Below are 16,711 nucleotides of genomic sequence, written 5' to 3'. Positions count from 1 at the left end.
GTTTTGTCCCTGGACTCTGGTCTTATGTCCAAACCTCTTCTTTTCGTGTCTCTTTGTCTCTAGTGCCTCCCACGATCGAGGTGGATGTGAAGCTGATCGAGGGTTTGACCGTTAAAGCGGGCAGCATCATTGTCCTCCCGGCTCGTCTGACCGGAATCCCAATGCCCACCGCCAAATGGAGCAGTGACGGCAAAGAGATGGCTTCTGAAGGCCGCATCGCCATAGAAACGCTGGGCAGCAACACGCTGCTGACCATCTCCGAGTGTCAGCGCGGCGACACCGGCGAGTACATTCTCTCTGCGTCCAACCCCGCCGGGTCCAAGAGCGTAGCTCTGCATGTGACCGTGCTGGACCTGCCCGGACCGCCCATTGGCCCCATCAACATCCTGGAGGTCACGCCCGAGTACATGATGGTGCAGTGGCGCCCCCCGAAGGACGATGGTGGCACACCCATCACCAACTACGTGGTGGAGAAGAAGGACGTGAAGAAGCCGTGGGAGCCGTGGAGTGTGGTCAGCTCCGGCGGAATGGCCACTAAAGCCAAAGTGTCTCGTCTGGAAAAAGGCCGGGAGTACATCGTCCGAGTCCGAGCTGAGAACCGCATTGGCATCGGAGCGCCTCTCGAGAGCCCGCCCACTATCGCCAAACACATGTTCGTTCCTCCGGGACCACCCGGTCCGCCCGAGTGCTCCGACATCACAGAGAACGCAGTCACCCTGGAATGGACTCTGCCCGACTTTGACGGTGGCAGCCCCATCAGCGGCTACGTGATTGAGCGCCGAGAGATGACCGGCAAATGGATCCGCGTCAACAAGACGCCGGTGCTGGACCTGCGCTACCGCGTGTCCGGCCTGTGCGAGGGAAACAGCTACGAGTTCAGAGTGTTCGCCGAGAACGTGGCTGGCATCAGCGAGCCGTCGCCCACCTCAGACCCGGTCAAAGCTGCGCGCGCCCTCACTCGCCCCGGACCTCCAGGAAACCCCAAACTCAAGGACTGGAGCAAGTCTTACGCCGACATCTGCTGGACCAAGCCCACACGCGACGGCGGCAGCCCCGTCCTCGGCTACATTGTGGAAGTGCAAAAGTCTGGCACGGCGCAGTGGGACCGCATCAACAAAGACCTGATCAAAATGTGTGCCTTCAGGGTCCCCGGCCTCATCGAGGGCCTGGAGTACCGCATCCGCATCAAAGCCTCCAACGCCATTGGCGACAGTGAGCCACGCGAGCTGCAGGAGGTCATACTGGCCAAAGATATCCTGGTGCCACCCGAGGTCTCCGTGGATGCGTCCTGCAGAGACTCTCTGACGGTCAGAGCTGGTCAGATCATCAACCTCATCACTAGGGTCAAAGGTCGCCCGGACCCCGAGATCACCTGGACCAAAGATGCCCGAGTTCTTTCACGCGAAAAACGCATCGACTTCAACAACAACTACCCACTGTGCGAGCTGGTCATCAACGAGGCCGTACGCGGTGACTATGGCAAGTACGCCATTGTGGCCAAGAATAGCAGCGGCCAAGCGCAGGCCACCATCATCGTGAACGTGCTGGACACGCCTGGCGCCTGCCAGAATATCAGGGTGACCTACATCACCAAGAACTCCTGCATCGTGTCGTGGGAGAACCCAGAGGACAACGGCGGCACAGAGATCACGCAGTACATGATCGAGTGCCGTCAGCCCAGCCAAAGGAACTGGACCCTGGTGTCCAACGACTGCACCAAGCGTCAGCTCAAAGCCTCGCTCACCGAGGGCTGCGAGTATTTCTTCAGAGTACGTGCCGAGAACAAGATCGGTGCTGGACCGTTCACGGAGACCAAGAACCCGGTGCTGGCTGTGGACCCCATCGAGAAGCCCGGCGAGCCCCTGGACTTCCAGATCGCCGAGATCGGAAAGACTTTCTGTTACCTCAAATGGAGGAAACCCGACTACGACGGCGGCAGCAAGAACCTCGCTTACCACGTGGAGAAGAAGCCCAAAGAGGCGGAGGAGTGGGAGCGCATCCACAAGGGGGCGATCAAGGAGACCTACTTCATGGCTGACAGGTTTGTATGGCCCTTCTAATGTTACTGCTACTATTTCTACCATCTTAGTAAAGAGACTCTGCCCAAAGCTGCGGTGGTAGAGGCACATTCCAGGTGAACTCAGAAGTCAGAACTAGAACAGCACGAATAGTAAAATAGGCTTCTTGGCCTATTTGTTGTGGTCTGTGGAGCTTTTATTTGGCTCAAATGAACTTAGCGGGTGAAATGTAAAGTGAAAGTAGTGTCTGTGTTGTCGCTGTGCAGGGCTAAGCTAGCTTGTTGGCTAATGGCCGCTCACTCGTACACTTAGCGTATGATTGAACCCTGATTGTTCGGCAGGTGCGTGGAGAACCAGATCTACCAGTTCCGCGTGCAGACCAAGAATGAGGGCGGGGAGAGCGACTGGGTGACCACGCCCGAGGTTCTGGTGAAAGAACAGATCCTGGAGCCGTCTGTGGTGGTCAAGCCGGACGGGCTGCTGGTGGTCAAGGCCGGAGACTCCATCTCTCTGGAGGCTTTGGTCAAAGGCAAACCCGCCCCCGAGCTCAAGTGGACCAAAGACGAGCGCCCGGACGAGATCAGGCGCGGCCCTCGCCACAAGCTCGAGTCTGGAGCCGACTTCTCCAAAATGTTCATCACCGGCGCGCGCAGAACGGACAGCGGCGCCTACGTCGTGACCGCCACCAACTCTGCGGGCAGCGCCACGGGCCGAGCCACCATCAACGTGCTGGACCGGCCCGGAGAGGTGCGCGACCTCACGGTGTCCGGCGTGACCACCGACCGCTGCCACCTGGCCTGGGACGTGCCCGAGGACAACGGCGGCTGCGACATTTACAACTACATCATCGAGAAGTGCGACACCAAGAGAGGGGTGTGGTCAGTCCACTCCAACGCCATCATCACCAACAAAGCCATGGTCAGCAGGCTCGTGGAAGGTGAGTGGACGCTCCCTGGACGCTCCCTGAACGCTCCCTGGACGCTCCCTGGACGCTCCCTGGACGCTCCCTGGACGCTCCCTGGACGCTCCCTGGACGCTCCCTGGACGCTCCCTGGACGCTCCCTGGACGCTCCCTGGACGCTCCCTGAACGCTCCCTGAACGCTCCCTGGACGCTCCCATGACAAACATCATGGAACATTCTGTCCTGATGATAATTATGAACAATAATAACTATCATTATAATCGTAATCATTACAATTATAAATATTGATGTCCATCAAATGTTTAAATCTTATCATCTTTAAAACACCTTTTATAAACTATAATACATTTATAAACTATAATACATTTATAAACTATAATATACTTATAAACTATAATACATTTATAAACTATAATACACTTATAAACTATAATACATTTATAAACTATAATACACTTATAAACTATAATACACTTATAAACTATAATACATTTATAAACTATAATACATTTATAAACTATAATACACTTATAAACTATAATACATTTATAAACTATAATACATTTATAAACTATAATACACTTATAAACTATAATACACTTATAAACTATAATACACTTATAAACTATAATACACTTATAAACTATAATACACTTATAAACTATAATACACTTATAAACTATAATACACTTATAAACTATAATACACTTATAAACTATAATACATTTATAAACTATAATACACTTATAAACTATAATACACTTATAAACTATAATACACTTATAAACTATAATACATTTATAAACTATAATACACTTATAAACTATAATACACTTATAAACTATGATGTCACTGATGATGTCATGACTTGGGTCATGACATCATCAGTGACATCATCAGTTGCAGATGTGAGTCTAAGCTCTTGTTGCTATAGGAAACCAGTACATCTTCCGTGTGCGCGCGGAGAACAAGATGGGCCCCGGGCCGGCCGTGCAGAGCCCGTCCATCCTGGCGGGGACTCAGTTCAGTGTCCCCGGCACGCCCGACGCCCCCGAGGTCACCAAGGTCGCCAAAGAGGAGATGACGGTGGAGTGGGTGGAGCCGGAGGTCGACGGCGGGAAGAGCATCAGCGGTTACCTCCTGGAGAGGCGCGAGGAGCACGCCGTGCGCTGGTCGCCCGTCAACAAAGAGCCCGCCCCCTCCACGCGCCTCACCGTCACCGGGCTCCTCCCCCTGCACGAGTACCAGTACAGGGTCAAGGCGGTCAACGAGATCGGGGTGGGAGCGCCCAGCAAACCCTCCAGAGCCGTCACCGCCAAAGACGCTATGGGTGAGTGTCGCCGCGGTAACCAGGAGTCATGTGAGACATGACACACAAGAGACACGCAAGAGACACGAGAGACGCAAGAGACACGAGAGACACAAGAGACACGAGAGACGCAAGAGACACAAGAGACACAAGAGACACGAGAGACGCAAGAGACACGAGAGACACAAGAGACACAAGAGACACGCAGGAGACACGAGAGACGCAAGAGACACGAGAGACACAAGAGACACGAGAGACGCAAGAGACACAAGAGACACAAGAGACACGAGAGACGCAAGAGACACGAGAGACACAAGAGACACAAGAGACACGCAGGAGACACGAGAGACGCAAGAGACACAAGAGACACAAGAGACACAAGAGACACAAGAGACACGCAGGAGACACGAGAGACGCAAGAGACACAAGAGAGACAAGAGAGACAAGAGAGACAAGAGAGACAAGAGAGACGAGAGACACGAGAGACACAAGAGACACAAGAGACACGCAGGAGACACGAGAGACGCAAGAGACGCAAGAGACACAAGAGACACAAGAGACACAAGAGACACAAGAGACACAAGAGACACAAGAGACACAAGAGAGACAAGAGAGACAAGAGACACGCAAGAGACACGAGAGACACAAGAGACACAAGAGACACAAGAGACACGCAGGAGACACGAGAGACACAAGAGACACAAGAGACACAAGAGACACAAGAGACACAAGAGAGACAAGAGACACAAGAGACACAAGAGAGACAAGAGAGACAAGAGACACAAGAGACACAAGAGACGCAAGAGACGCAAGAGACGCAAGAGACACAAGAGAGACAAGAGAGACAAGAGACGCAAGAGACGCAAGAGACGCAAGAGACCCAAGAGACACGAGAGACGCAAGAGACACAAGAGAGACAAGAGACACAAGAGACACAAGAGACACGCAGGAGACACGAGAGACCCAAGAGACCCAAGAGACCCAAGAGACCCAAGAGACCCAAGAGACACAAGAGAGACAAGAGACACAAGAGACACAAGAGACACAAGAGACACGCAAGAGACACGAGAGACGCAAGAGACACGAGAGACGCAAGAGACACGAGAGACACAAGAGACACAAGAGACACGCAGGAGACACGAGAGACGCAAGAGACGCAAGAGACACAAGAGACACAAGAGACACAAGAGACACAAGAGACACAAGAGACACAAGAGAGACAAGAGACACAAGAGACACAAGAGACACGCAGGAGACACGAGAGACGCAAGAGACACAAGAGAGACAAGAGAGACAAGAGACACAAGAGACACAAGAGACACGCAGGAGACGCGAGAGACGCAAGAGACACAAGAGAGACAAGAGACACAAGAGACACGCAGGAGACACGAGAGACGCAAGAGACACAAGAGACACAAGAGACACAAGAGACACAAGAGAGACAAGAGACACAAGAGACACAAGAGACACGCAGGAGACACGAGAGACGCAAGAGACACAAGAGACACAAGAGAGACAAGAGAGACAAGAGACACAAGAGACACAAGAGACACAAGAGACACAAGAGACACAAGAGACACAAGAGACACAAGAGACAAGAATCTCAAATATAAAGCATGTCACACTCCACGTGAGAGTCTAATGTCTTATATATGTAAATATATCTTATATATGTAAATATCTTATATAAATATATATATCTTATATATGTAAATATCTTATATAAATATCTTATATATGTAAATATATTATGTATATATATATATCTTATATATGTAAATATCTTATATATATATCTTATATATGTAAATATATTATGTATATATATATATCTTATATATGTAAATATCTTATATATATATATATATATCTTATATATGTAAATATCTTATATATATATATATATCTTATATATGTAAATATCTTATATAAATATCTTATATATGTAAATATATTATGTATATATATATATCTTATATATGTAAATATCTTATATATATATATATATATCTTATATATGTAAATATCTTATATATATATATATATCTTATATATGTAAATATCTTATATATATATATATATATATCTTATATATGTAAATATCTTATATATATATATATATCTTATATATGTAAATATCTTCTATATATATATATATATCTTATATATGTAAATATCTTATATATATATATATATATGTAAATATCTTCTATATGTAAATATCTTATATATATATATATATCTTATATATGTAAATATCTTATATAAATATCTTATATATGTAAATATCTTATATATGTAAATATCTTATATATGTAAATATCTTCTATATATATATATATATCTTATATATGTAAATATCTTATATATATATATATATATGTAAATATCTTCTATATGTAAATATCTTATATATATATATATATATCTTATATATGTAAATATCTTATATAAATATCTTATATATGTAAATATCTTATATATGTATATATTGTATACATGTAAATGTCCCGCCTCTCAGACTAACTGTCCCTCGTCCTGCAGAGGTCCCGGCCCCGCCCACGGCCCTGAAGGTCCTGGACCGCACCCGCAGCTCTGTGTCTCTGGGCTGGGTGAGGCCGGCGTGTGATGGGGGAGCGCCTCTGATCGGGTTCGTGGTGGAGTCCAGGCTCCACGGCAGCAAGAAGGACGAGGGCTGGAGGCGCTGCAACGTGGCCGCGCAGCTGACGGCGTGCGACTTCACCGTGTCCAGCCTGGACGCCACGCTCATGTACCAGTTCAGAGTGTCTGCCCAGAACCAGGTGGGCATGAGCGCCCCCTGTGACCTGGAGGCGCCCGTCATCCCCAAAGACATCCTGGGTGAGTCGTCAAGGCAACGGTCGCCACTATTCAAGGCACAACCATGTGGTATAAAAGTCCAGATTGTTCTGACGTGATCATCCTTTTCCAGTGGCTCCGGAGATCGACCTGGACGCCTCCATGAAACAGGGCGTGGTGGTACGGGCAGGCTGTCCCATCCGCCTGGTGGCCACCATCCGGGGCCGACCGCACCCTGAGGTGACGTGGCGCCGCATGGGCCTGGACAACGTGGTGAGGAAGGGCAGAGTGGACCTCATCGACACCATGACCTTCCTCATCATCCCAGACTCCACCCGGGACGACTCGGGCAAATACAGCCTGACCCTGCGCAGCCCGGCCGGGGAGAAGGCCGTGTTCGTGAACGTCAAGGTGCTCGGTAAGTCCTGACCCGGGCGAGTCCTGACCCGGGCGAGTCCTGACCCGGGCCAGTCCTGACCCGGGCCAGTCCTGACCCGGGCCAGTCCTGACCCGGGCGAGTCCTGACCCGGGCCAGTCCTGACCCGGGCCAGTCCTGACCCGGGCCAGTCCTGACCCGGGCCAGTCCTGACCCGGGCCAGTCCTGACCTGGGCGAGTCCTGACCCGGGCGAGTCCTGACCTGGGCGAGTCCTGACCCAGGTTAGACCTGCTCCTGACCCGGGACCTGGTTCAGACCTGGTTTAGTCCTGGTTCAGTCCTGGTTTAGACCTGGTTCAGACCTGGTTTAGTCCTGGTTCAGACCTGGTTCAGACCTGGTTCAGACCTGGTTCAGACCTGGTTCAGACCTGGTTCAGACCTGGTTTAGACCTGGTTCAGACCTGGTTTTGTCCTGGTTCAGTCCTGGTTCAGACCTGGTTCAGACCTGGTTTAGTCCTGGTTCAGACCTGGTTTAGTCCTGGTTTAGTCCTGGTTCAGACCTGGTTTTGTCCTGGTTCAGACCTGGTTCAGACCTGGTTCAGACCTGGTTTAGACCTGGTTCAGACCTGGTTTAGACCTGGTTCTGTTGTCTCTCTGCAGACACGCCGGGGCCGGTGCAGAACCTGGAGGCCTCTGACGTCCTGCAGACGTCTCTGGTCCTGGGGTGGAGCCCCCCGGAGGTGGACGGTGGAAGTGAGATCCTCCATTACTCGGTGGAGAAACGTGAGATGGACAGAAAGACCTGGGCCGTGGTCAACGCCGAGGTCAACGCCGACAAGATCCCCTTCAAAGTGACCGGCCTGCAGCCCGGCACCGAGTACTACTTCAGAGTGACCGCTGTCAACCAGTACGGCTCCGGAGTACCCCGAGTGTCCCCGACCTCGTACCTGGCCTCCGACCCTGTCAGTGAGTACCCCGAGTGTCCCCGACCTCGTACCTGGCCTCCGACCCTGTCAGTGAGTACCCCGAGTGTCCCCGACCTCGTACCTGGCCTCCGACCCTGTCAGTGAGTACCCCGAGTGTCCCCGACCTCGTACCTGGCCTCCGACCCTGTCAGTGAGTACCCCGAGTGTCCCCGACCTCGTACCTGGCCTCCGACCCTGTCAGTGAGTACCCCGAGTGTCCCCGACCTCGTACCTGGCCTCCGACCCTGTCAGTGAGTACCCCGAGTGTCCCCGACCTCGTACCTGGCCTCTGACCCTGTCAGTGAGTACCCCGAGTGTCCCCGACCTTGTATGGTTCAGTAAAAGCCTTGGACACAGTGACATGACAGTGACATGACAGTGACATGACAGTGACATGACAGTGACAGTGACATGACAGTGACATGACAGTGACATGACAGTGACATGACAGTGACAGTGTCATGACAGTGACATGACAGTGACAGTGACATGACAGTGACATGACAGTGACATGACAGTGACATGACAGTGACAGTGACATGACAGTGACATGACAGTGACATGACAGTGACATGACAGTGACATGACAGTGACAGTGTCATGACAGTGACATGACAGTGACAGTGACATGACAGTGACATGACAGTGACATGACAGTGACATGACAGTGACAGTGACATGACAGTGACATGACAGTGACATGACAGTGTCATGACAGTGACATGACAGTGACATGACAGTGACATGACAGTGACAGTGTCATGACAGTGACATGACAGTGACATGACAGTGACATGACAGTGACATGACAGTGACATGACAGTGACATGACAGTGACAGTGACATGACAGTGACATGACAGTGACATGACAGTGACATGACAGTGACAGTGTCATGACAGTGACAGTGACAGTGACATGACAGTGACATGACAGTGACAGTGACAGTGACATGACAGTGACATGACAGTGACATTGACAGTGACAGTGACAGTGTCATGACAGTGACATGACAGTGACATGACAGTGACATGACAGTGACATGACAGTGACATGACAGTGACATGACAGTGACAGTGACAGTGACATGACAGTGACATGACAGTGTCATGACAGTGACATGACAGTGACATGACAGTGACATGACAGTGACATGTCACTGTCATGACAGTGACATGTCACTGTCATGACAGTGACATGACAGTGACATGACAGTGACATGACAGTGACATGACAGTGACAGTGTCATGACAGTGACATGACAGTGACATGACAGTGACAGTGACATGACAGTGACATGACAGTGACATGACAGTGACATGACAGTGACATGACAGTGACAGTGTCATGACAGTGACATGACAGTGACATGACAGTGACATGACAGTGACATGACAGTGACATGACAGTGACATGACAGTGACATGACAGTGACAGTGACATGACAGTGACATGACAGTGACATGACAGTGACAGTGTCATGACAGTGACATGACAGTGACAGTGACATGACAGTGACATGACAGTGACATGACAGTGACATGACAGTGACAGTGACATGACAGTGACATGACAGTGTCATGACAGTGACATGACAGTGACAGTGACAGTGTCATGACAGTGACAGTGTCATGACAGTGACATGACAGTGACATGACAGTGACATGACAGTGACATGTCACTGTCATGACAGTGACATGACAGTGACATGACAGTGACATGACAGTGACATGACAGTGTCATGACAGTGACATGACAGTGACATGACAGTGACATGACAGTGACATGACAGTGACATGACAGTGACATGACAGTGACATGACAGTGACAGTGACATGACAGTGACAGTGTCATGACAGTGACAGTGACATGACAGTGACAGTGACATGACAGTGTCATGACAGTGACAGTGTCATGACAGTGACAGTGACATGACAGTGACAGTGTCATGACAGTGACAGTGACAGTGACAGTGACAGTGACATGACAGTGACAGTGACAGTGTCATGACAGTGACATGACAGTGACATGACAGTGACATGTCACTGTCATGACAGTGACATGACAGTGTCATGACAGTGACAGTGACAGTGACATGACCCCATGGTCCTGGTCCTAACCCCGCCCTCTCCTCAGGTAAACCTGACCCGTGTGAGCGAGTGGAGGTCCTGGACATGAACCGCACAAATGCCACTCTGGCCTGGGTCAAACCGCTCAGAGACGGAGGAGCCAAGATCGACGGCTACGTCATCGAGTATCTGGAGGTCAAACCTCCACCAGAGGTCAAACCTGAACCTGAGCCTGTCCAGGTGAGAGGGAGGGCATCTGACACCATGAGGGGGAGGGGGAGGGCATCTGGATTACATGAGAATAAATAACTCTAGATAAAGCGTCAGTTGTAAAGTCGCTAGCGTTAGCCACTTAGCTTATCTTATCTTACAAGTGTTTGTATAAAACCTAAACCAATCACAGACTACGGTCTGACTGTCTGTTCCTCTATGATTGGTGCACAGGGTGAGGAGAGCGCTGAAGCCCCGCCCCCGGCCCCGCCCCCGGTGGAGGAGGAGGAGGAGGATGAGGAGGAGCAGAAGCCTCAGGAGGAGGTGTGGAACGCCTACACCACCGTGAAGGGCCTGAGCCTGTCGGTGGGAGGACTCAAGGAGGGCAAACTCTACAAGTTCAGAGTGGCAGCCAAGAACATGATGGGCCTGAGCTCCTTCACCCAGACCCGAGAGGTCATGGAGGCCAAGGAGCAGAGAGGTGAGAGGTCACGAGAGGTCACGAGAGGTCACGAGAGGCTATGAGAGGTCATGAGAGGTCATGAGAGGTCATGGAGGCCAAGGAGCAGAGAGGTGAGAGGTCACGAGAGGCTATGAGAGGTCTTGAGAGACTATGAGAGGTCATGAGAGGCTATGAGAGGTCATGAGAGACTATGAGAGGCTATGAGAGGTCATGAGAGACTATGAGAGGTCATGAGAGGCTATGAGAGGTCATGAGAGACTATGAGAGGTCATGAGAGGCTATGAGAGGTCATGAGAGACTATGAGAGGTCATGAGAGGCTATGAGAGGTCATGAGAGACTATGAGAGGTCATGAGAGGTCATGGAGGCCAAGGAGCAGAGAGGTGAGAGGTCATGAGAGGCTATGAGAGGTCTTGAGAGACTATGAGAGGTCATGAGAGGCTATGAGAGGTCATGAGAGACTATGAGAGGTCATGAGAGGCTATGAGAGGTCATGAGAGGCTATGAGAGGTCATGAGAGGTCATGAGAGACTATGAGAGGTCATGAGAGGCTATGAGAGGTCATGAGAGGCTATGAGAGGTCATGAGAGACTATGAGAGGTCATGGAGGCCAAGGAGCAGAGATGTGAGAGGCCATGAGAGGCGTGCTAGTCGTTAGCCTGAGCATATAGTCATGGTTTTAGGACAGGTGTTACAGATGTCCCCGTGTGTCTCCCGTGTGTCTCTTCAGTGGAGCCTAAGATCGTGATGGCTGAGACGGTGAGCGCCCGAGCCGGGGCCAAGCTGCGCGTGGAGGCCGTGGTGTCGGGTAAACCGGCCCCGCTGTGTAAGTGGAAACGTGCTGATGCCGCCGTGGTGTCGTCCAGCCGCCTCGCCGTGCTGCAGAACGCCAACCTCTGCGTCCTCATCATCAAAGACGTGTCACGGCTGGACAGCGGCGAGTACAGTCTCATGGCAGAGAACTCGTCTGGGTCCATCAGCCAGGCCCTGAAGATCATCATCCGAGGTGAACACATGAACATCCCCCACACGATGAACACATGAACATCCTCCACACATGAACATCCTCCACACGATGAACACATGAACATCCTCCACACGATGAACACATGAACATCCTCCACACGATGAACACATGAACATCCTCCACACATGAACATCCTCCACACGATGAACACATGAACATCCTCCACACATGAACATCCTCCACACGATGAACACATGAACATCCTCCACACGATGAACACATGAACATCCTCCACACATGAACATCCTCCACACGATGAACACATGAACATCCTCCACACGATGAACACATGAACATCCTCCACACGATGAACACATGAACATCCTCCACACATGAACATCCTCCACACGATGAACACATGAACATCCTCCACACGATGAACACATGAACATCCTCCACACATGAACATCCTCCACACGATGAACACATGAACATCCTCCACACGATGAACACATGAACATCCTCCACACGATGAACACATGAACATCCTCCACACATGAACATCCTCCACACGATGAACACATGAACATCCTCCACACATGAACATCCTCCACACGATGAACACATGAACATCCTCCACACATGAACATCCTCCACACGATGAACACATGAACATCCTCCACACATGAACATCCTCCACACGATGAACACATGAACATCCTCCACACGATGAACACATGAACATCCTCCACACGATGAACACATGAACATCCTCCACACGATGAACACATGAACATCCTCCACACGATGAACACATGAACATCCTCCACACGATGAACACATGAACATCCTCCACACGATGAACGCATGAACATCCTCCACACGATGAACACATGAACATCCTCCACACGATGAACGCATGAACATCCTCCACACATGAACATCCTCCACACGATGAACACATGAACATCCTCCACACGATGAACACATGAACATCCTCCACACGATGAACACATGAACATCCTCCACACATGAACATCCTCCACACGATGAACACATGAACATCCTCCACACGATGAACACATGAACATCCTCCACACGATGAACACATGAACATCCTCCACACATGAACATCCTCCACACGATGAACACATGAACATCCTCCACACATGAACATCCTCCACACGATGAACACATGAACATCCTCCACACATGAACATCCTCCACACGATGAACACATGAACATCCTCCACACGATGAACACATGAACATCCTCCACACGATGAACACATGAACATCCTCCACACATGAACATCCTCCACACGATGAACACATGAACATCCTCCACACATGAACATCCTCCACACGATGAACACATGAACATCCTCCACACATGAACATCCTCCACACGATGAACACATGAACATCCTCCACACGATGAACACATGAACATCCTCCACACGATGAACACATGAACATCCTCCACACGATGAACACATGAACATCCTCCACACGATGAACACATGAACATCCTCCACACGATGAACACATGAACATCCTCCACACGATGAACACATGAACATCCTCCACACGATGAACACATGAACATCCTCCACACGATGAACACATGAACATCCTCCACACGATGAACGCATGAACATCCTCCACACGATGAACACATGAACATCCTCCACACGATGAACACATGAACATCCTCCACACGATGAACGCATGAACATCCTCCACACGATGAACACATGAACATCCTCCACACGATGAACGCATGAACATCCTCCACACGATGAACACATGAACATCCTCCACACGATGAACACATGAACATCCTCCACACGATGAACACATGAACATCCTCCACACGATGAACGCATGAACATCCTCCACACGATGAACACATGAACATCCTCCACACGATGAACACATGAACATCCTCCACACGATGAACACATGAACATCCTCCACACGATGAACGCATGAACATCCTCCACACGATGAACACATGAACATCCTCCACACGATGAACACATGAACATCCTCCACACGATGAACGCATGAACATCCTCCACACGATGAACACATGAACATCCTCCACACGATGAACGCATGAACATCCTCCACACGATGAACACATGAACATCCTCCACACGATGAATGCATGAACATCCTCCACACGATGAACGCATGAACATCCTCCACACGATGAACGCATGAACATCCTCCACACGATGAACACATGAACATCCTCCACACGATGAACGCATGAACATCCTCCACACGATGAACACATGAACATCCTCCACACGATGAACACATGAACATCCTCCACACGATGAACACATGAACATGTGAACAAGCCTTTACTGACCCTGCTCCCCTCTCTCCTCAGACATCCCGGGCCCCCCCGAGGGCCCCGTGGACATCTTGGACATCGACTCTGACGCCTGCTCTCTGTCCTGGGCCAAACCCCTGGAGGACGGGGGCAGTGCCATCACCAACTATGTGGTGGAGAAGTGCGACGTGACCCGTGGAGACTGGGTGACGGCCGTGTCCTCGTGCACCAAGACCAACGCTCGCCTGGGCAAGCTCATCCCGGGCAAAGAGTACGTGTTCAGGATCCGCGCCGAGAACCGCTACGGCGTGTCCGACCCGGTGCAGTCGGAGCACATGGTGGCCAGGTTCCCCTTCGGTGAGTACCCTGCTCCTCCACGTTTCTGTTGTCGTGTGTCCTTTTAAACGTCCCGTCTTTGCCCTCGCAGACGTCCCGAGCGAGCCGCTGAACTGCCGCATCAACAAGACCAACAAAGACTGCATGTTTGTGGCGTGGGATCGTCCCGAGAGTGACGGAGGAAGCCCCATCACCGGGTACTACATTGAGAAGAAGGAGAGGAACAGTCTGCTGTGGGTGAAGGCCAACGACACGGTGGTGAGGACCACAGAGTACCCCTGCGCCGGCCTCATCGAGGGCCTGGAGTACACCTTCAGGGTGTCCGCCATCAACCGCGCCGGCCAAGGCAAACCCAGCGCCAAGACTGACTTCATCACCGCCAGGACGCCCGTCGGTGAGTGTCTCTACCAGCAACGCTTTAGAGCTGAAACATCTAGAACCACTGAAACATCTAGTGGAACCACTGAAACATCTAGTACCACTGAAACTTCTAGTGGAACCACTGAAACATCTAGAGGAACCACTGAAACATCTAGAATAACCACTGAAACATCAAGAGGAACCACTGAAACGTCTAGAGGAACCACTGAAGCGTCTAGTGGAACCACTGATACATCTAGAACCACTGAAACATCTAGAATAACCACTGAAACATCTAGAATAACCACTGAAACATCTAGAGGAACCACTGAAACGTCTAAAATAACAGCTGAAACATCTAGAGGAACCACTGAAACATCTAGAACCGCTGAAACATCTAGAATAACCACTGAAACATCTAGAACCACTGAAACATCTAGAGGAACCACTGAAACGTCTAGTGGAACCGCTGAAACATCTAGAATAACCACTGAAACGTGTAGAGGAACCACTGAAACATCTAGTGGAACCGCTGAAACATCTAGAATAACCACTGAAACATCTAGTGGAGCCACTGAAACATCTAGAGGAACCACTGAAACATCTAGAGGAACCACTGAAACGTGTAGAGGAACCACTGAAACATCTAGTGGAACCGCTGAAACATCTAGAATAACCACTGAAACATCTAGAATAACCACTGAAACATCTAGTGGAGCCACTGAAACATCTAGAGGAACCACTGAAACATCTAGAGGAACCACTGAAACATCTAGAATAACCACTGAAACATATAGAGGAACCACTGAAACATCTAGAATAACCCCTGAAACGTGTAGAGGAACCACTGAAACATTTAGACGAACCACTGAAAAATCTAGAATAAACACTGAAACGTGTAGAGGAACCACTGAAACGTCTAGAATAACCGCTGAAACGTCTAGAGGAACCACTGAAACATCTAGAACCACTGAAACATCTAAAGGAACCACTGAAACATCTAGAATAACCACTGAAACATCTAAAGGAACCACTGAAACATCTAGAACCACTGAAACATCTAGAGGAACCACTGAAACGTCTAGTGGAACCGCTGAAACATCTAGAATAACCACTGAAACGTGAAGAGGAACCACTGAAATGTCTAGAGGAACCACTGAAACGTCTAGAATAACCACTGAAACATCTAAAGGAACCACTGAAACATCTAGAACCACTGAAACATCTAGAGGAACCACTGAAACGTCTAGTGGAACCGCTGAAACATCTAGAATAACCACTGAAACGTGTAGAGGAACCACTGAAACATCTAGTGGAACCGCTGAAACATCTACTGAAACATCTAGAATAACCACTGAAACATCTAAAACCACTGAAACATCTAGTGGAGCCACTGAAACATCTAGTGGAGCCACTGAAACATCTAGAGGAACCACTGAAACATCTAGAATAACCACTGAAACATCTAGAGGAACCACTTAAACATCTAGATTAACCACTGAAACGTCTAGAGGAACCACTGAAACATCTAGAATAACCACTGAAACATCTAG

The 16,711-nt window shown here is 49.6% G+C and overlaps 1 protein-coding gene across 1 annotated transcript in view; it reads left to right on the top strand.

Moving 5' to 3' along the window:
• LOC140359129 (titin-like) overlaps nucleotides 1-16,711 on the top strand; it is a 342,168-nt gene that overhangs the window by 228,937 nt on the left and 96,520 nt on the right. The window contains exons 104-114 of the mRNA XM_072443997.1: nucleotides 64-2,041; nucleotides 2,360-2,955; nucleotides 3,876-4,271; nucleotides 6,795-7,109; nucleotides 7,201-7,485; nucleotides 8,104-8,409; nucleotides 10,544-10,716; nucleotides 10,921-11,167; nucleotides 11,879-12,154; nucleotides 14,520-14,819; nucleotides 14,890-15,192. Of these exons, the coding sequence (XP_072300098.1) occupies nucleotides 64-2,041; nucleotides 2,360-2,955; nucleotides 3,876-4,271; nucleotides 6,795-7,109; nucleotides 7,201-7,485; nucleotides 8,104-8,409; nucleotides 10,544-10,716; nucleotides 10,921-11,167; nucleotides 11,879-12,154; nucleotides 14,520-14,819; nucleotides 14,890-15,192 (5,175 nt within the window). The remainder of the gene's footprint in view (nucleotides 1-63; nucleotides 2,042-2,359; nucleotides 2,956-3,875; nucleotides 4,272-6,794; nucleotides 7,110-7,200; nucleotides 7,486-8,103; nucleotides 8,410-10,543; nucleotides 10,717-10,920; nucleotides 11,168-11,878; nucleotides 12,155-14,519; nucleotides 14,820-14,889; nucleotides 15,193-16,711) is intronic.

This window comes from Eucyclogobius newberryi, unplaced genomic scaffold, assembly GCF_026437365.1.
Source record: "Eucyclogobius newberryi isolate DKJ021-1_F unplaced genomic scaffold, fEucNew1.0.hap1 SCAF_14, whole genome shotgun sequence".
Lineage (NCBI taxonomy): Eukaryota > Metazoa > Chordata > Actinopteri > Gobiiformes > Gobiidae > Eucyclogobius > Eucyclogobius newberryi.
This window is presented reverse-complemented; position numbering and strand designations above follow the sequence as displayed.